Source organism: Orcinus orca, chromosome 21, assembly GCF_937001465.1.
Source record: "Orcinus orca chromosome 21, mOrcOrc1.1, whole genome shotgun sequence".
In the NCBI taxonomy this organism is placed as follows: Eukaryota; Metazoa; Chordata; class Mammalia; order Artiodactyla; family Delphinidae; genus Orcinus; species Orcinus orca.
The window spans coordinates 1,678,791-1,699,216 of NC_064579.1; the positions used below are offsets into that span (position 1 = coordinate 1,678,791).

General features: G+C 43.7%; 1 protein-coding gene across 10 annotated transcripts in view; it reads left to right on the forward strand.

Annotated features, from left to right (window-relative positions):
• Nucleotides 1-8,397: 8,397 nt before the first annotated feature.
• Nucleotides 8,398-20,426, forward strand: part of INTS10 (integrator complex subunit 10) — a 36,863-nt gene continuing 24,834 nt past the window's right edge. For 4 of the 10 annotated variants that reach the window (XM_033415417.2, XM_012538785.3, XM_033415418.2 and 1 more), the window contains exons 1-9: nucleotides 8,398-8,670; nucleotides 9,255-9,322; nucleotides 10,501-10,604; nucleotides 12,201-12,340; nucleotides 14,408-14,489; nucleotides 14,984-15,124; nucleotides 15,552-15,723; nucleotides 16,186-16,355; nucleotides 17,089-17,222. In XM_033415417.2, coding sequence (XP_033271308.1) covers nucleotides 8,542-8,670; nucleotides 9,255-9,322; nucleotides 10,501-10,604; nucleotides 12,201-12,340; nucleotides 14,408-14,489; nucleotides 14,984-15,124; nucleotides 15,552-15,723; nucleotides 16,186-16,355; nucleotides 17,089-17,222 — 1,140 coding nt within the window. In that variant the 5' untranslated portion in view covers nucleotides 8,398-8,541. The other 6 variants (XM_033415416.2, XM_033415419.2, XM_033415424.2 and 3 more) reach the window with 4 other exon arrangements.

The following is a 20,426-nucleotide window of genomic DNA, read 5'->3' on the forward strand; positions in this document are numbered from 1 at the left end:
GGATGGATATAATGGGGAAAGAGATAAGAAATTTTAGGAGAGTTATAAAAATTTACATATATAGTTTCCAAGTGGAAACTCTAACACTGAAAAAAAAGCATAAGAACTGGAATCAAATATTCACTGGATGGGATTAACTGGAGATTAAACACAACAGAAGAAAGGATTAGTAAACTTGAAGATAGCTCAAAATACATCATTAAACTGAAACACAAAGAGTAAAATATTAGGAGAGAAACAAAAACAAAGCCTCAATGACCTGTGGGTCCAACACATGTGTGGTTAGGATCCCAGAAGGAGGGAAGCAGAAAATGAAGTAGGAATAATCTTTGAAGAAATTTTAATCAAAATCCCAAATCTGATCAAAAAAGAAACCCACAGACAGAAAAATCAGTGAACCCCAATCAAAAAAGAAAATACACCTAAAAAGAAAATCACACCTACACAGATCACAGTCAAAGATAAAGATAAAATCTCAAAGGCAAGCAGATGCAGGGTCTTGAAGAGGTACGGGTTCATAGCAGCATTGCATCCATCAAAGGGTGAATTAATAAACAAAACTGGCATATATACACAATGCAATATTATTCAGCCTTAAAAAGCAAGGGAAATTATGACACATGATACAACATGGATAAAGCTTGAGGACATTAATCTAAGTGAAATAAGCCAATCACAAAAAGATCAATCCGGTATGATTCCACTTATGGGAGGTACCTAGATGCTCTAGGTACCTCGTAAAACTCATAAAAACAGAAAGCAGAAGTTTGGTTGCAGGAGCTGCAGGCATGGGATACAGGGAATTGTTTAATGGACACAGAATTTCAGTTTTGCAAGATGAGAAAGTTTTGGAGATTGGCTATATCATGTGAATATGCTTAACACTAATGAACTCCACACTTAAAAACTGTTAAAATGGCAAATCCTACGTTATACATATTTTACCACAATTTAAAAAATTTTGAAATTTTTTTAAAAGAAGCAAACATAAGATAAAAGATACAGTATGTGCAAACAGCAATAATAAAAATAAGGCTAAGTTCTCATTAGAACTAATGGAGGCCAGAAGACAAGAGTATCTTTTTTTAATTTATTTTTTAAATTTAATTTATTTTATTGAAGTAGAGTTGATTTACAATGTTGTGTTAATTTCTGCTGTACAGAAAAGTGATACATTCTTTTTCATATTCTTTTCTATTATGGCCCATCACAGAACACTGACTATAGTTCCCTGTACTACACAGTAGGACCTACGGGTATCTTTAAAGTGTCAAAACCAAATAAGAACTATCAACTATCAACCTAAAATTCTACATTGAGTGAAAACATCTTGCCAAAATGAAGGCAAAATAGAGATATGTTCAGATCAATGGACGTTTAAATAACCGATTGCCTGCAAACTCGCTCTGTAAGAAATGCTACAGAAAATTCTTCAGGCTGAAGGAAAATGGTACCATATAGAAATCAGACTCACAAGAAGGAAAAAAGAGCACTGGAAATGCTAAGGATATTGGTAAAAATAAAAGGGTAATTTTTTGGTTTCTTGAATTCTTAAGAAGTTAAACATTTATAGAAAAAATAATAACAATGTATTGTGGCAGAGGTAATATATGTGACGGTAACAGCACAAAGGGCAGGAGAAAGGGTAAATGGAGTTTTGCTGTTTTGTCTTCACATTCTTCGAGAAGCGGTGTAATAAACAAAGAAAACACGCAAGGGACCACAGCCAGGTCCTTGCAGTGAGCAGCGTTACAAGTGGATTTGCACACAGCAGGAGCACAGGGGACCACAGCCAGGTCCTCGCAGTGACAGTGAGGGCCCCGGTGCTGCTTGTTTCCCGTTCTGCGCCCTGCCTGCTCTCTCTGCTCCAGAAGGTGGCCCCTGGGGGCTGCATTAACCCGGGGTTAGCATCACCCAACGGAAGGGAAGTACCGCAGGCGCTCAGAGGGCAGGAGAGGGCAGCGGGGCACTTGTCCACTCTCTCTTCCTGTATCGGTGCAAGAGCTTGGCTGAGGCTGGCATTCTACAACAGCAGCCTCTGCCAGGACGCCCCTCAGCTCTCAGCCTCCAGGGCGAGGGGTAATCCTGCTGTCGCTGGCTCCCGGTCCCTCCACATCCCCTGTGGGTCTCTTAACTCTGTCCACACGGCTGTAAATTCGTTAAATCCTTCAGAAGTCCACTTGAGTGTATCTTGTTTTTTCCTCTTGGGACCCTGACTGAGAGAGCAAATGGTATGAAGAACAACAGGCTCTCAAGATGGAATTCTGGGGTTCCCATACATGGCTCAGAGCCACTGGAAACACATAGCACACCCTGGAACCAGGATTACTCAAAATAAGGTCTGCCATGGCATGGACTGGAGTAGAGAGGGGAAAAGACTTGGAAAATCATTTGGTTACTGTGGCAATAAGATGTAGATTGGAAAAAGGTAAGCTGGGTGTCTTGAACTTTCAACTCAGGGCGCTGGTTGAAATCAGAAAACGTCTCTGATGGCCTCCAAGGAATCTGTTATCTCTTTGCTTCCAGGCTGTAACAGCTGCAGATGGGATGCCTGTTCTGCATTATATCCAGGCATATAACGAGAGGAAAATTCCAGAATGGCAGCGTATTTGCATGGCCTTAAAGTGTCTCCCTCAGTTTGCTTACTGTTGCAAAGAGAAGAAAATACTTATAGTTCAGACAACACCTTGAATGATCAAAATGAGCGTCACCAGTGAGGGGCAGGTGGGCATTGTATGCCTCCAGGTGTGATGCCCAGAGAAGGGTAGATCACACGTGTAGTGTTCCACCTGGGAATGCACAGCTGAATCTAATCAGGAGGAGGAACAGATGAGCTCAGAATAAGGAACTTTCTATGTAAAAGAAAATGGAGAGGAGCTATATTCTTCAAAAATGTCAGTCATAAAAGGCAAAGAGAGGCTGTGGAAATATTCTAGATTCAAGGAACACGAAGTGGAAAGTGAATGCAATACCTGATCCAAGACCGGATCCTTTACTAGAAGGGGGATTCTGTGAAAGACATTATTGGGTCAATTTAAAAACTGGAATGTAGATGGTAGAGTGGATGAAACTATTTTATTAAGGTTAAAGGTACTGAAGTTGGGCTTCCCTGGTGGCGCGGTGGTTGAGAGTCCGCCTGCCGATGCAGGGGACACGGGTTTGTGCCCCGGTCTGGGAAGATCCCACATGCCACGGTGCGGCTGGGCCCGTGAGCCATGGCTGCTGAGCCTGCGCATCCGGAGCATGTGCTCTGCAACGGGAGAGGCCACAGCGGTGAGAGGCCCGCGTACCGCAAAAAAAAAAAAAAAAAAGGTATTGAAGTTGATCACTGTCCTTGGCTATGTAAGAGAATATCCTTATGCTTAGAAAACACATGCTGAAATATTTAGGAATAAAGGGCCATGACAAATACAATTTACTCTCAAATTGTTCAGTAAAATATATATTATGCATGTATTTATTGAGAGAGAGAGAATCCTCTCTCTCGTGCAAATGATAGAGCAAATGAAATAAAATGTTAACAATAAGTAAACCTGAGTAAAGAGTATGCGTTAGCTTGCTAAGATGGTCAAACAAAGTACTACAAACTGGGTGGCTTAAACCTCAGAAATTTACTGTCTCACAGTTCTGGAGGTTGGAAGTCCAAGATCAAGGTGTCAGCAGTGTTGGTTCCTTCTGAGGCTGTGACGGGGAAGTGTTCCAGGCCTCTCTCCTGGCTGCTGGTGGTTTGCTGCAAACCTTTCGTGTTCCTTGCCTTGTAGAAAATCACCCCCATCTCTGCCTTCATGTTCACATGGCATTGTCCCTGTGTGTGTGTGTCTCTGTGTCCACATTTCCCCTTTGCATAAGGACACCAGTCATATTGGATTAAGGCCTAAGCTAATGACCTTAAGTTTAATTACCCCTGTAAAGACCCTATTTCCAAATCAGGTTACATTCTGTGGTATCAGGACTAAGACTTCAGCATATCTGTTTTGGGCGGGGGTGGGGGGACACAATTCAACCCCTAACAAGTATATGGATAATTTTTATACTATTTTTATTCTTGTAACTTTTCTGTAAGTTTGAAATTATTTCCAGGTAAAACATTTTTTTTTTAAGGAAAAGAAATTCCTATATGGCCTAAAGAGTGACTTACAAAACCAGGAAGAGAAAAAGTATATCCCAAAGAACTGCAGGATTCTACCAACTACATCCACAAGATGCTTGGAATTGACCAAATAGGATAAATCATACAATGAGACAGGACCAGATTTATCAATATGGGTTCACTTACCAAGAATTCTAGGTTCAGCACGTCCAGTAACAGTCTAGGAACTGCTTGTCAAATGGGCATGTTTTGCTCTATTAGGCCTTGTCAGGGCCTGCATACAGCATCCTTATCCATCACAGCCATCTTGAATTCTGTTGGATCTGTTGTAATAGTTGCAGAGCCCTCTTCTGGGATCTGCAGCTATTATAGATAGTTGAACAGCTGTTAGGTGCCAAACGGCTCTAAGAGTATGCTTGTGAAGACTGGTTCATAGATGGCCTAGATTGAGAGGTTGGAATTTTCCCAGCATATGTTAGAGGAAGGACTATACTGGCTCACTGAGACGGGACTGTTGGAGTTAATTCATTACGTGCAGCCTGCTCAGCCAACCCTTACCGTACAACCCAGGAGGCCCAGAAATGCTTTAGTGAAGGGAGCACCAGAATCCATAAAAGTCCTAGTGCCAACTGTCCTCTGTACACCAGAGATGCTGGTGAGAGATAACTACAGTAGAATTGGGCACCCTCATTTCAATGGGAATAATGGGATCCCTGTGTGGTAGCAGTGTGGTGGCAGCACTTGAACATCGAGGACAAAGTAGGCACAATTAGCATAATAAAACATGGGGACAGAGTGGCCATCAGAGCATTTTGGCTCTCAAGGTCTGTGGCAGTGGCTCATTGATCATAAAGTTCCCAGGAATAAAATAGATGGACAGCCTCCACCAAAGTACGGCTTGATCTGCAAAATCAGAGAAAGTCTAAGCCAGGTATGCAGAAATCTGAGTTGTATGACTATACACAAAGTACCCAATTCCCATCAGTTCATAGATCCAGAGTCCTAACTGAAAGAGTGGGAGGTGGAGTCGTTGAGAGCCCAGACTGATACTAAGACCAGGAATCTCTTACAGCATCAATCTGCACATGCATGTGCTATTCTCCAGCAGGACTCAGCCTCCTCAATGCTCATTGACTATATAGTTATTGCCCCTATTCCAAGCCAGTCGCAACATCCAGCAAGATGCACCACAGGGCGGATCCAGGGCTGTTCATCTGAAGAGTGGATACAGGTGGGATAAGAAGTGAAGGCGCTGAGCATGCTGAGTGTCCAAGCAAGGCTACAGCATGAGGAGGCAGATAAACTAGGAGGAAAAGGTAGATCTGTTAAGCTAACATCAGGGAGGAAGAAAGTAGGAAATTGCTGAAAAGAACCAAGGAGAGAGTTGAGGGCAGGAAAGTTAAGCTATTGTGTTTATGAGTTTTGAGATTTTGAAGTGGAAGGTAAAAAGCAATATAGAGTTTAATATGAATCACTGAACTGAGGTCCAGGAGCTTGAGGCTGGATGCTGGATGCTGGACGCTGGGCATCTTATGTGACTTAGAAGTTGTCAGGGAGAACGGGAGCCAGGCGCCCAGACGCTCAATGAGGCTTCGCGATCAGGACAAGGAGGCCCAAAAGACGTAAAAACCCACATGGTGCGGTACCTCTCTTCTGTACTTTAAGATGCCAGCATGATACCCTAGGACAAATATTTATCTGGAGATCTTTCAAAATTAAGAGGTTGGCTAGAAAATATCCACAAGTCTTATCTTGTAATCTGGCAAAAACTCAATTGATTGGCATCTAAATTATAACCAGAGCTCCCTTATTTAGCCCTAGCTTTAAAATGTTTAATTTTCAGTTGTTACCTAATACAACACTAGAGAACTAAAGACTCAGGAACAGGTACACAGTTTTGTTTTGGTTTCTGTTTTGTAATCCCATAACCAAAACATAAAGTTTAAAGATTAAAGTCTAATCAGTCATTTTTGCCAATTTATACATTATACAATTTATACATTAAAATCAATGAAATAATGAAAAAAATATTTAAGCTAGCAATCTGTTTTTGTTTTTTGGTCTACACTTTGTAAGATAAAAATTATCCTGATTTTTATATTTATGTATATATATATACGTATATATATGTATATATATACACATATATATACATATATATATATATATATATATGTGTGTGTGTGTGTGTGTGTGTGTGTGTGTATATATATCCTTTTTCTTTTTTTGGCCACACTTGCAGGATCTTAGTTCTCCGACCAGGGATTTAACCCGGGGCCATGGCAATGAAAGCGCCGAGTCCTAACTACTGGACCAAAGGGAAGTCCCCTGATCTGTTTAAATTCAATTTTCTACCTTCCTTTCTACAAAGCTGAAAGAATTCTATCACTGAGCAATCCATCCCAGCCTACAAAGTGATCGCATAATCACGCTGTTCCTGTGCATAATCAGAGGACATTAAATAGCGTTAGGAACCATAATGCTTCCCAAAGCGCTAATACAATTAATGTATCAGAGTGACTGAGGGTAAAGCAATGACTCTCACCTAAAGATATCATTGAGGATACTAATGAAACAAAATCGAGTTTTTAAAATCAAGGTTTTAAAATAAGAGGGTCAGATACTAAAGTTAACATTTTTAGACTGGTATTATGAGCGAAATAGCAAAAGAGCCAGGACATTGATGGATTTGATAGCGTTGGCGCTTTACATGGTGTTCCTTAAAGCCTCATCTTCTTGGTACTTTCCTCTAAAACTAACACACTAATTCACCACTAACTTTACGGTTGTTTTTATTTTATTATTTTTTCGGCCGCACCACACCACATGCAGGATCTTACTTCCCTGACCAGGGAGCCAACCTGTACCCCCTGCAGTGGGGTCGCAGTCTTAACCACTGGACCCCCAGGGAAGTCCCACGGTTGTTTATTTTTAAATTATTATAATTACGAAGTATATATTTTACTTTACGTATAACCACAGTGTTGACTGAAGAAAAATGCACAACCTAAAAGTTACTAGTTATGTTTTATTTGGGGACCTTACTGAGGACCATCGCCTGGGAGACAGCCTCTCAGATAGCTCTGCAGGACTGTTCCAAAGAGGTAAGGGGGAGTGAGGATATATAAGAGTTTCTCTGAAAAACACACATGGGAAGATGCAAGAGTCTGGGTCATTAAAGTTACTCCTTAGGTATGCATCTTTATGTAGGGCCACTATCCTGTTTTTCTCCATCCTGAATTCCGCTCATGGGGCACTAATGGGGGGCGGGGGGTGGAGGGGGGCCAGGCTACAGTGGCTGATAGCTTGCGCTTGCGGGCAGGCAATAGTCATTATTTACTAGGATGGCAGGCAACATTCTTTGCCCTCGATAGTAAGTATATATTCATATTTATTTACCATATTTATAATGTTTCCATGTATGAAGTATATAGTCATTTCTTTTTTTTTCCAAAAATATCAGTTTTGAATCCCTAATCTCGGTTTTAAGTCCAAGATATCAGTGGTACTAGAACCTGCTAAAAGTTTTGTATATAGACCTTGGATTGGAGACTCCAACGAACTGTTGGGAACACACATTTTGGCACATGCCTCCTATTAGGCGAATAAATGCTGCTTCCTCCGGTTCCTAAGTGTGGCCTCCCTTCACGAGATCAGGTAGACTGTTTTGTTTTCATTTGGTGAAAATGACACTGATTCTGGTTGAAAGAGAATTAAAACAGCTATTTTTTGTAGGTCACAGGTCCCTAACACTGTAAACTCAGGTTGGAACAGGATAAACGGCTCGGTAGCTCCCGGCATGCCGCCAAGCACCTGCAAAGTACTAAGACTGCAATTGGCTCAATAAATGCTTTTCGGAGAAACCAGGGAATAAAGAAGCAACGACCATGAGACGTGACTGTGCTGAGGACCGGTCCAAACGCTGGCTTTACCGCCTGACCGAGAGCAGCGCGAGCCTTTCTGTACATCCGATCCGGAGGGCCCGAGGGGGCTCTTCCCGCCGCCTCAGCGAAGCCCCTCGGCGCTCCTCCCTCCAGCGTCTTCCCCGCCCGGCCCCCGGCTGCCCAGCCAAGACTGACCACCCGGCTCCCCGGCGCCGCCAGGACCGGGCTCCGCGCATGCTCCCTGGCTGCACCGGGGTCGCTCCCGAGCAGGGTGAGAATCCGCTCCTCCGCGTCTTGGAGGCGACCTGGAAGAGCCGTGACGAACGCACTAGGTCCCCAGAGGAGGAAGCCGCCGGGCAGAGGCGCAGAGTGCCCGGGAGGAGGCTACTCGCGAAGCCCGGAAGCCCTCCCGGATCCACCCTGCGGCTGCCGCGCGACCCCGGACTTGCGCAGTAGCGTCCGCGGCGGTGGCGGCGGCGGCGGCAGCACGGGCCGCGGCGGCGAGGTCCGCGGCGTCCCCCAGCCGGAAGGTCCGGCAGCCTCAGGCCGCCTGAGGCCTCCCGCGTCATGTCGGCCCAGGGCGACTGCGAGTTCCTGGTGCAGCGAGCCCGCGAGCTGGTGCAGCAGGACCTGTGGGCCGCCAAGGCTTGGCTGATCACGGCCCGCAGCCTCTACCCCGCAGACTTCAACATCCAGGTGAGGCCGGGCGGGGGCGCAGGTGGGGCGCTCCTCCCCGCTTCCCTGAGCCCCCAGCAAGCCCGGCCCAGGGGACCCCGGGCCCCGCTCCGGGTCGGGGCGACGGGAGCGTTACCATCTTGGCGGTCGGGACAGCGCCTCGCGCCGCCTGGGAAGGCCGCCCGCCGGCTCGTGGGTCCGGACGGCAGCCGCGTGGGCGCGGGTAGTGGCGGGGGCAGGGGCGGGGTGGGGTGTTCTAGGTCCCCGTGGGAGGGAGCTGGGGTGCAGTGTAGTGAACACAGGCGCCAGCTCCGGGCTGCGGCTGTGTGAGGGGACCAATACCGCGCATCTGCGGGCCCCGCGGTTGATAAAGGCATCCGAGTGACGCGAACGGCATAGACCTGCACCGCGTTGCCGTCCGGGATAGTCAGAAGCCCCGCTGGCCGCCGGAGACGTGCCTGCGCTAATCCGGGGCTCCGGGGCCGCGCGGCGCGAGCCCTGAGGCTCCGTCAGCACGTGATGCCCGACCCTGGGACCTCCGGGGCGGTGGGGTGAGCCGGGCCGGCCGGGCGGAGGGCCTGACGCGGCCCCGGCCCGTGTTGCAGTATGAGATGTACACCATCGAGCGGAACGCGGAGCGGACGGCCACCGCCGGGAGGCTGCTCTACGACATGTGAGTGGGGACGCCGCCCCGCACCTCTCGGGAGGTTTCCGTTCTGTCTGTGGCAGAGGGAGTTGGGGGAAGGTCCTCAAGTTCATCTGCGTGTCCGGCACCTAAAGCTTAACTTGGTAGTGGTCTAGGCCTTCCGTTAACTGCAGGGAAGTCTTCTTAGGTTTTATTCTTGTTACAGCTCTTCCATTCAATCATTTATTTTACTTTGGGAATAACGTAATACAGGCTCCTCGCAGAAGTTGCGACGGTACTGAAGTATAAAGAATAATCAGTGGAAGTCCCTCCTAACCTCGGCCCGAATTCAGGAGTGTGTGTGTCTGTGTGCATGTACGGCCCAGGACGCATCAGTAGGTTCTGGGGGAGGAGTTGCAGCGGTGAGCGCCTACTGCACACCCACTGTGATGGGGCTCTTTCCAGGCCAGCATGTAGGGATCTACTTGGTTCTTTCTCCTGTCTGCATAGCGTTTCAGCCCTCTTTTGTCGGCGGACATTTAGGTAGTTTCCAGTTGTTTGAAATTATATTCAGAGTGTCAGAAAGCAGTTTTGTACTCACATTTGGGTGTTTTTCTGTAGAGTAGATTCTTAGAGTAGGTTTTCTTAGTCGAAGGGTATGCGCATTTTAAATTTCGATGCACTGTCAGATTGCTCTCCAAAAAGTACTGTTCAGTTTACATCTCCACTGACCGTCTTTGAGTGCCTGTTTTCCCACACCTTCGCCAGCATTGGATATTATCCGTCTTTCCCTCAGCTGTCAATTTTTGCCGGTGCTGTAGGAGAAGGCAATATCTTGCTATTTTTTAAAGATTTGTGTTTGTTGTATTACTAATAAGACTGAGTATCTTTTCAAATATTTGGCTGTTTGTATTTTTTCTGTGATTTACCTTTGCCCATTTTTTTCTTTGGGGAGTTTTTTCTTTCTTGTTTGCCGTTTAGTAGTGTTTTGCATATTATGGACACTTGTCTTTTCACTTATTAAAAAAAACTAAAGACTTTTGTGAGTACTCTCATTTTTGTTAGTTTTTATTTTTATATCTTTATTTCAGTTTGTTTTGGTACATCTATGTATTCACTTGGAATATAGTAAAATGTGTTTTTCTCTGATGCTAGCGTTTTACTTTCTTTTTTGGATACTATTTAGAATCTGACATTTTAATTTAATGCATTCATTTTAAAAATAGGTTTGTGAATTTCCCAGATCAGCCCGTGGTGTGGAGAGAAATCAGCATTATTACATCAGCATTAAGAAACGATTCACAGGATAAACAAACCCAATTTTTAAGAAGTAAGAATAAAATGATAACTTACTGGTGTATAAATTACTACTTCTGTAAGTCAGAAAGAGAAATACAAATACCGTATGCTAACGCATGTATATGGAATCTAAAAAAAATGGTTCTGATGAACCTAGTGGCAGGACAGGAATAAAGACACAGGCGTAGAGAACAGACTTGAGGACACAGGGGGAAAGGGGAAGATGAACAAAGTGAGAGAGTAGCACTGACATATATGCACTACCAAATGTAAAATAGCTAGTGGGAAGCTGCTACACAGCACAGGGAGATCAGCTTTGTGACCACCTAGAGGGGTGGGATAGGGAGGATGGGAGGGAGAAGCAAGAGGGAGGGGATATGGGGATATATGTATACGTATAGCTGATTCACTTTGTTGTACAGCAGAAACTAAAACAACGTTGTAAAGCAGTTATACTCCAATAAAGATGTAAAAAATAAAATTATCAACATCGATAAATAGCTAAGGTATTAAAGCTATCATTAAGATATCAGAGATAAGATATAATAATGTGTTTTATGCTACATACTCTAGCAATATACATAATTTATAAAATTAGAAGCAAAAATGTAAAAGAAGATAATTCATCTAATTTTTATAAAATGTCTGCATGAGATTAAAAGTAATTATATTTTGGAAGTTTTGCCTACTTGGGTAAAAATACTAGCAATTATTTCACCATAGTAAAAGTGACTCACAACTGTGAACCCAATAAGATGCAGTTTTATTGAGCTGTTAATTTTAAAAATAATAATTTTCTGAAAAACAGAAATATCTAGAAAGTGATCATTCTTTTTACTGTTATTAGAACATAATGATGGTGCTATCTCATATAATACAGTTGTAGATATACCAAAACGTTTCCAAGTAGAATTATATTATAATAAAAAACATATAATTCTTTTTAAAACCTCTGGAATACCAAGTTCTGTGTAGTAATTTCACAAAAAAGTCACATCTGTGGTATTGGTACCCATATGCATGTTTTGTTCTTGGCAACTGAAGCCTGTACAAATGATGTCACTTGATCCCTTGAGCATATGCTTAGAACCCTTTAAACTTTCTTAAAGGATGTGGATTTATCAGTTAGCCTGGGAAACTGAATATATTTTAACAAGTTCTACAGTAATCATAAAACATCTGTAGATTAGACAGATCTCCACAGAACAGGAGAGAAACTTTTAGTAATTTATGACCTTTCTCATTAACCTTCACTCTGTGTTGGTTGCTATAGCCAATCCAGTATTTCAGATTTTGGATAAAAAAGAAAGTAGATTGTTTAGGTCATTTCAACTTAAGTGAGTGTTTTTTATCTCAGTCAGCAGCAAACACTGCTGTGACCCTTCCCAGACATCATTCTTCTCTTCTAGATCCAATAAGGCCTCCAAAGGTTTTATCGTCATTCAGCAAATATCTTATGCCCAATAATATCTGACCCCAAAGCCTTCCAGGTTGTAGGTGAACTCCAACAATAGTGATTCTTCACTTAGTATATACCATTCTGTACATGATGATGCCTTATTTCCACTTTTGCTTCCGTATTTTCTTTCTGAAGGAAACTTTTAAAAGTGAAATATGTTATATACAGGTTTATTTGAAACTCTTCCTGGTCGGGTCCAGTGTGAAATGTTACTAAAGGTTACGGAACAATGCTTCAACACTTTGGAACGATCAGAAATGTTGCTTCTACTTTTGAGACGATTCCCTGAAACGGTGGTACAGCATGGGGTAAGATTTGATCCTTTCCTTTTTCATAAAAGAGTATAAAATTGATCAGTGGACTCACGAGTATGTTTCAGAGCTACAGTGTGTATTATTCTAAAGTAGATTATTCTAATTCTGAGGAGTACCAGATAAGATTGAATTCAAATCAAGGAATTTTTGTCAGTAAAGCTAAAAGGGTGTCACTGTTACCAAACTCTATGAATATCCAGTAGGAGTTGTGTTACCAGTGTGAGGAAACAATTACCAAGCCTTGACAGTGCAACTTATCTTCAATTTGTGAAGTTCACTAAAGTTTTAAAAAATAATCTGTTTCATTGTATTGAACAGTGTGTTTGAATTTAAAGGAGAGCGATAGTTTGTATTCTTAACGTTTTTCATATGCTTTTGCCATATGGTCACTGTTTTCCCTCTACTCTGCCCTTTCCTCATATCTCTAATTATTATTGAGTGCTACTACTGGCAGGCATTGGTCGGTGTTCAGTAGGTCCTTCTATACTCCTTAGATCCGTTGAGGTAGACAGCATCCTACTTTACATATATGTTAGTCACTTCCCGTAGCCAGTAACGGAGAAGTGGGATTCAAATCTTTAACTTTCTTAATTCAACCTCTTTGGCTTATTCTTTCTGGCTCCACTTTTCTGGCTGCTGGCCCCAGTTAACCTTCTCTGTACGTCCGTATATTAGTTTCAAGGACCGCCGTAACAAAATACCAGAAACTGGGTGCCTTAAAACAACAGAAGTTTATTCTTTCACAATTCTGGAAGCTCGAAGCCCAAAAGCAAGGTATGGGCAGGGCCGTGCTCCCCGTGAAGGCTCTGGGGAGGACTCCTGCTCACCTCATCCTGGCTTCTGGGGCACCAGCGATCCTTGTCATTCTTTGGCTTGCAGCTTCATCTCTCAGTTTCTGCCTCTGTTGTCATGTGGCCTTCTTTGTGGTCTGTGTCCCTGTGTCTTTACATGACCTTCTTATAAAGATACTAGTCATTGGATTTAGGACCCACCCTGATCCAGTATGACTTCTACGAAGACCTTTTTTTTTTTGGCTGCGTTGGGTCTTCTTTGCTGCGCACAGGCTTTCTCTAGTTGCGGCGAGCGGGGGCTACTCTTCATTGCGGTGCGCGGGCTTCTCACTGCGGTGGCTTCTCTTGCCGCGGAGCACAGGCTCTAGGCATGCAGCCTTCAGTAGTTGTAGCATGTGGGCTCTGTAGTTGTGGCTCGCGGGCTCTAGAGCACAGGCTCCGTAGTTGTGATACACGGGCTTAGTTGCTCGGCGGCATGTGGGATCTTCCCGGCCCAGGGCTCGAACCCGTGTCCCCTGAATTGGCAGGCGGATTCTTAACCACTGCACCACCAGGGAAGTCCCACGAAGACCTTTTTTATAAGATAAAAAAATATATGAGGTCACATTCTGAGGTTCTGAGTGGACGTGAATTTTGGGGGGATGCTGTTCAACCTGGTGTCCTCCCTGACGATTACTCTTTTAACTTTCTGTCTCATGTAATTGTTTACATGGTTCCCCTCTCCCCCCACCCCATGCATCCCCAGGTGGTTGCAAGGAAGATGATGCAGGTGTTGGTGGATTTGGAGAAGCCAGCTTTCTACTAGGCTAGGGCATCAGTAATGGGAAGGTGGCCTTCTCAAACAGTTGTGTCCGACCTAGTCCAGGCTGTATGACTGACTACTCCCGGCAACTCTTGAAAATGTTGTTTTGTCTACATGATACATCTTGATGTAGAGAATAAAGTTAGTTTCTACATTTCTTAGAAGAATCTCTACATCTGTATTATCAAACTAGCTCCAGTGCTTCCATTAAGTTTCTTAGACATTTTAATTTTACTAGTTCAGGGGAGAATAACCAAGACAGAGTGGTCTGTGGTCAGGTGAATGTAGGGTTCCCTTCTGGGTGGTGTTGCTGATGCATTCTTTTGTTTTCTAGTCTTTAAAATGATAATATTTGTTTCTTGGGTAAGTTTGAATATACAAACTATGTGGTAAATCAAATATGGTGTTTATTCATGTAATTCTGACATCTGAAACTTAACACAGATGATTAATTGTATTTTGAAACAGGTTGGCCTTGGGGAGGCACTGTTGGAGGCTGAAACTATTGAAGAGCAAGAATCTCCTGTTAACTGCTTTAGAAAATTATTTGGTAAGAAAAATTACATTTTGTATTCATTCCTTATGCTAAGTAGAATATGCTGGGGGTAAGTGTCATTTCAGAAATAAGGTCATTTGTGGAAAGCAGAGGAACTCTTCGTATTATGGGATTTAAATCCGTGTTTATTTTTTCAGTTCAGAAAGCATTTTAAACAACTCCTAAATTTTTATTATGTAATAGTTGATACTTCTGAAAGAATATGTGTAACCATGTATTTGAGTATGAGGCATACTAATAAACACCTGAATTTCCACCCAAACATCACTCATAATGTGGAATCTGCCTGTGTGTTTCCTTCCTGACTCCATCCACTGGTGTCCCTCTGCACTGCATTTTTTAAATAAATGTGCCATAAGGGGTTTCTTTTTTGCCTATATATTTCAGGTACTACATTAAGTGAACTCTAAAATAAATTTTGTTTTTGCCAGAACCCTAGAGTAGACAAACAGCTTAATCGGTTTTTCCTCATTTTCCCTCTTCAACAGTGTGTGATGTCCTTCCTCTAATAATTAACAACCATGATGTTCGGTTGCCCGCCAATTTGTTGTATAAGTACTTGAACAAAGCAGCTGAATTTTATATCAATTATGTCACTAGGTCTACTCAAATAGAGAGTCAGCATCAAGGTAAGTGGGAATAACCTGCAGTTTATTTTATTGTATTTCTTACTTTGTAAAATTTCAAGCTCAGAAATCCCTCAACATTCTGATTATTCTCCTCTGGATACATACCAGTTTGATAGTCTTGCTAAAAGATGGTTCCTAGAAAAAAACACTACAGTTAAGAGATGAGACTTTTCTGGAGCCAGTTTTACCCCTCGATTGAAGCAGTGAACCTGCTGAACTGTAAGGTTAGCTTCATACGTTAACCACAGCTCAAAGGTCCCTTCCTACTCTACCAGGGGCCAGTGGTGGGTCTTTGAATAAAACACACATGTTGAAGTTCTGTGTTCTTGCCTCTTGCATGGGGAGTTAGACGTTTTTTCTCTATAAAGTACTGCATAAATAGTAAGTAGTAATGGTAATTGTAAACTACTTTTTGTTCACATCTCAGGTACCCAGGAAACGTCTGATTTAATGTCACCGAGCAAACGTAGCTCTCAGAAGTACATAATAGAGGGGCTGACTGAAAAATCATCCCAGATCGTGGACCCTTGGGAGAGGTTGTTTAAGATTTTGAATGTTGTTGGAATGAGATGTGACTGGCAGATGGATAAAGGAAGACGGTACAAAACTGTTCATTTCTAAGATTGCATAACAAATCTTTTGATAGCATACTCTCTATAAAACAAAATACTTTTTTCTAAAAGCATATAATGTATAGGGACACCTCTGTCTGGGCAAATTCTGTAACACTTAGTATTTATGCAAAAGAGTGTGGTTTTTCACTTTATTAAAAGATTCCCAACGGGAGTATGAACTCTTAAGATGATATTGAGTTTGAAGAACTCCTTGGTGTTTAGAGGAAAGAGAAGCTACTTGGCATGTTTGTGTCATGAACTCTTGGCCTGTTGCTGCTCTAATTCGGAAGAGGAATTTGCATCCGTATGCAGACAATGAAGAATAGTTTTACATGCCTAGAGCCACATTTGGTAGTTGTAATGGTTCTATTGGGGCTTTTCTCTGGTAGACCTTTTGCTGACAAGCCCAGAGTAATTAAATAATTTTTATTGTCCTTCACCTTTCAGAAGCTATGGTGATATTTTGCATAGAATGAAGGATCTCTGCAGATACATGAACAACTTTGATAACGAAGCTCATGCAAAATATAAAAACCAAGTGGTTTATTCCACTATGTTGGTCTTCTTTAAGAATGCATTTCAGTATGTCAACAGCATACAGCCGTCTCTATTCCAAGGTTGGTTGAAGAATTTTAGAGTGTCTCAAAATACTGGCCTCATTGTGGGTGGTTAGGAAGATGAAAATGTTTACCTTAACATTGTTCTTGGATCCAAGTAATTGCGGGGTGATGCCAGAGCTTTCATTAGTTGTTGATTTTTATGTAAGAAAGTTTTCATTAAAAACTTATATATCAAAGGATGTAGTGGTACTGTGAAACTACAGATATTGAATGCCTCTTTTAAAAAAGCAGCAGATGTAGCTAAGTACTGAAGTAGATTTCACAATGACTTCTCAACAGACAAAGATTTTTAAAATAAGATGTATGCATATAAATTCTAGAGAATGTGAAAAACAGGAAAACTACAGGGTGAGATCACCCACAATACTTCCAGTATAATGCAGCTCTCATTTTTGTGTATTGACTATAGTGTTTCATATATTTAGATTTGTTTGGAATTTATAACAATAATGTATGTGTGTATGTGTGACTTGGTAGTTTTTCTTTTTTTGGTAATTTTATGCTTCGTGATCATTGTAAAAAATTGTCCACCACTGAGAAAGAACCTTTATTAACAATTTGGTTTATATCTGTACAGTTTTTCATTTCTGTATATGTATACTTATTTGTTTACCTAGCTGGGATGATACTGAACGTATTTTCACACGATGTTTGAGTAAATTTCCACCTGATATTAAGTACTGTTTCCCTGCTGCATTTTTAAGTGTTGGTGTTTTCCCTCCATCCACAGGTCCTAATGCCCCTAGCCAAGTTCCACTGGTTCTTCTGGAGGACATATCAAATGTATACGGTGATGTAGAGATCGATCGCAATAAACACATACATAAAAAGAGGAAACTAGCTGAGGGAAGAGAAAAAACCATGGTAATTCTTTCAGATATAATTGTTAACAGATTATATGTTTATGGTTTGCTAGAAATGAATCTTTGTAAAACATGGCTCTGGAGCTAAATTGATAAAGCTTGGGTCTTTTAATTATAAAATATAATTACTATATAAAATCAGTGGTTCTCCACTAGAGGTGATTTTGCCCCCTGGGTTATTTGACAGTGTCCGAGGGCATTTCTGATGGTCATGGCTCAGTGGGGAGGGATTACTGTTAGTACCTAGTGAACGGAGGCCAGGGGTGCTGTTACACATGCTCCTGTGCACAAGGAGAGCCCCACAGCAAAGCGTTATCCAGCCCCAAAGGCCGCTAGTGGAGGCTGAGGAGCCCTGGTATAAGTCGTTTATACCTGTTTGACTTAGTGCCATCGATTAAATTTAAAAGGCAAAACCAAATAAACTACCTTGGACATATAGAGCGGGGTGCCGAGGGGCACTGGCCGCCGAACGGGGAGTTCTTAGCCATCGGGGTAGGAAGTCATAACCCCAGGGGAGATGTTGGAAAGGTCCCATGAAGGAGGTTGGCATTTGACGCCAGCCTCGTAGGGTTTTGTTGTTTGGAATTGGGAAGTAGATTTTGTTAAGAAGGGGCAGCTTGCACAAAGATGCAGGAAACCAGAGAGTGAACCATCAGTCTTCTGGTCTGGCCTGCTGGCAAGCCAGTGCCCAGCGCTGATTTTCGAACTCTTTTTAAGCAGAGGAATCCTTTCTTTCAAGGAGCACTTTTGTGGAGGCCAGTCATGTAATGTGACAGTGGGGATGCTCTCGGTCAGGTCTCAGCAAACTTTGTCCTGTAAAATGCTGGGTGGTGAATGTTTCAGGCTTTGCAGGCCATGCGTCTCCATTGCAGATACTCAGCTCTGCTCCTAAAGTGCAGAAATAGCCACAGACAGTGGGAGACAGCAGGGTTTGTCCTGCAGGGCATAGCGTGCCAGCCCCTCTTCTGGTGGAAGTGTGAGGGCAGCCAGGAGTCTCACCCAACTTCTGTCCCCTCTTCTCTCCACCTTTCAGTTTCTTAACATGCTCTTCTTCAGCCCTTGGGTAACATTTAACGAGACCCTGGCTTGATGAGAGACAGGTCTGAAAATCAGTTTAATCTGATGTCTCCAAGGCTCTGGAGTATGAAATGGTTTGGAGTGGGAAGACGTGGCCCATTCTGAATGTGCGTGTAAGGGTATTAACTAGTTCTGAAAAACTGGTTTGTTTCCTTCCACAGAAAAATGCTCAACATGCACAATTTTGCTTTGAAGCCCAACCCTGAACCCCAGGCTGAGATCTCCGTGCTAACCAGGCTTTCCCAGATGCCCTCTGTCTGCTCTTTCGTTCTTTCCTGACATTCCCAGGCGGGGTAGCTCTTGTCAGCTCTCCCTTCTGCTTTCTGAGGGTGTGTGGTTTCACAGTAAGACCACAGACACCTTTCCCACCCACGTAGGTGGTAGGTTGTGTGTCCCTAGTCTCAATGAAAAGCAGTGGCCTGTCATTCAGTGTATGTAGCGTAGCCGCGCCCTGAGTTTCTCTCCACTCCCTCCCTGTCCAGGCACCGCGGCCTCTGCCCCGGCTCACCCGAGTCATCATCCTGGCTCCCTGCTCGCACTCTTGCCTCCCACAATCTCTCCTCTCCCCAGCAGCCTTAGTGACCTTTTTACAATGTGAGTAAGACATGGCTTCTGCCTCTGACGGCTCCGCATCACTCTAAGAATAAAATCCAGACTCTTTCCTTTGGCTTCAGAGCATGCACTGAGCCGCCCTCGGTGCTGCAGACACACTGGCTGCCGCTGCTCCTGCCCGGGCCCCGGCGCAGCTCATAGCCATGCACTGGGGCGGAGTGCCTTTCTGTGCCTGGCTGGGTCCCATCGGGCAGTGCTCAGCCCAGAGCTGAGCTCTCTCCCGGAGGCTGCCTCCAAATGGCCATCAGTTTTCTCTTTTTATTACTGTATCTTAATTCTGCATAGCCCTTATTGCAGTTTATTTTTCATTCTTTCTTGGTTGGTTGGTTTGCTGTCCGTGTCCCTTCACCAGAGTACAAGCTCCACGGGGCCAGTGGCAGTGTCTGGGCATCCATCTGAACGGTGCCTGCGCCCCAGCAGGCCTTCGGTGAGCTCTGGTGCGCGAGGGGATTCACACATGCCCTCCCGGGTGTGGGTCCGGGCAGTGGTACAGCTGTGTAGCCTCTGGCCCATCCGTTCCTCCTTCCATCCTTCACTCGTCGTGTGCCGTCTAGCAGGCTCTGCTCTCATGCTCTGACCCTCCAGGCAGTCTGGGGTCTCCATCCCACTGCCTGCCCCACCCAGTGCAGGTCCAGCCAGGTCTGTTTGTCCCATTGTGGCAAGGGACATACCTGGTGGCCCATGAGCTCAGCTTACAGACCTGTCTTGTTTTACTCGTAGTGTTTTGTTTTGTTTTGTTTTTACTAACCTAGCACCTAAAACTTGGAAGCTTTCTCTCACTATCCAGATGTCTGACTTCCCTTTAATAATTGGTGTCTCTGATAATGCTGGCCCTTGTGGAGGCCCACCCCTGCAGTGGGGTGGACATTCTCCCCGCAGCCTAAGTGCCTGCCAGGCAGCTGGAGCCGGGGGCAGTCTTCCCTGTGGGCAGGGTGTTCCACCACGTACACTCGTGTACCTTCCCTGAGGTCAAGACTCCTGCTTCAGAGCATCCCTGCAGAGCCTCAGAGTGCATTACTGTATTTCGAAATCAATTTCTCGAAATTTTACAGACTGTTTGGAACTCCACACTATCCCCACCACATCTGAGGCCCTTCCAGAAACTCCTGATCTCATTTTGAGGCAGGAATATGTTCCATGAGTTGCCACGGCGATGAACACACCATTCCTATTACTGTATCTCACTAGATGGCCCACGTGTGGCCCACATGTGGCCCCGATGAGCTAAGATGCCTGACAGATGGGTTTTGGTTTTGAAAGGAATTGGGGTGTGTGTCATTACTAAGGGGATAAGAATATGAAGCTAACTAGGGTGGGACGGGGAGGTAGTGGGAGGGAGGTGCCAATTTTTTCTGAGTTTAGCTTGAGGATTGGAGCTTTTTATGTTTGTTTTAACTATAGTTGTTTTACAATGTTGTGTTAGTTTCAGGTGTACAACTTCAGATTCTTTTCTATTCTACGTTATTACAAGATATTAAATATAGTTCCCTGTGCTGTGCAGTAGGTCCTTGTTGGT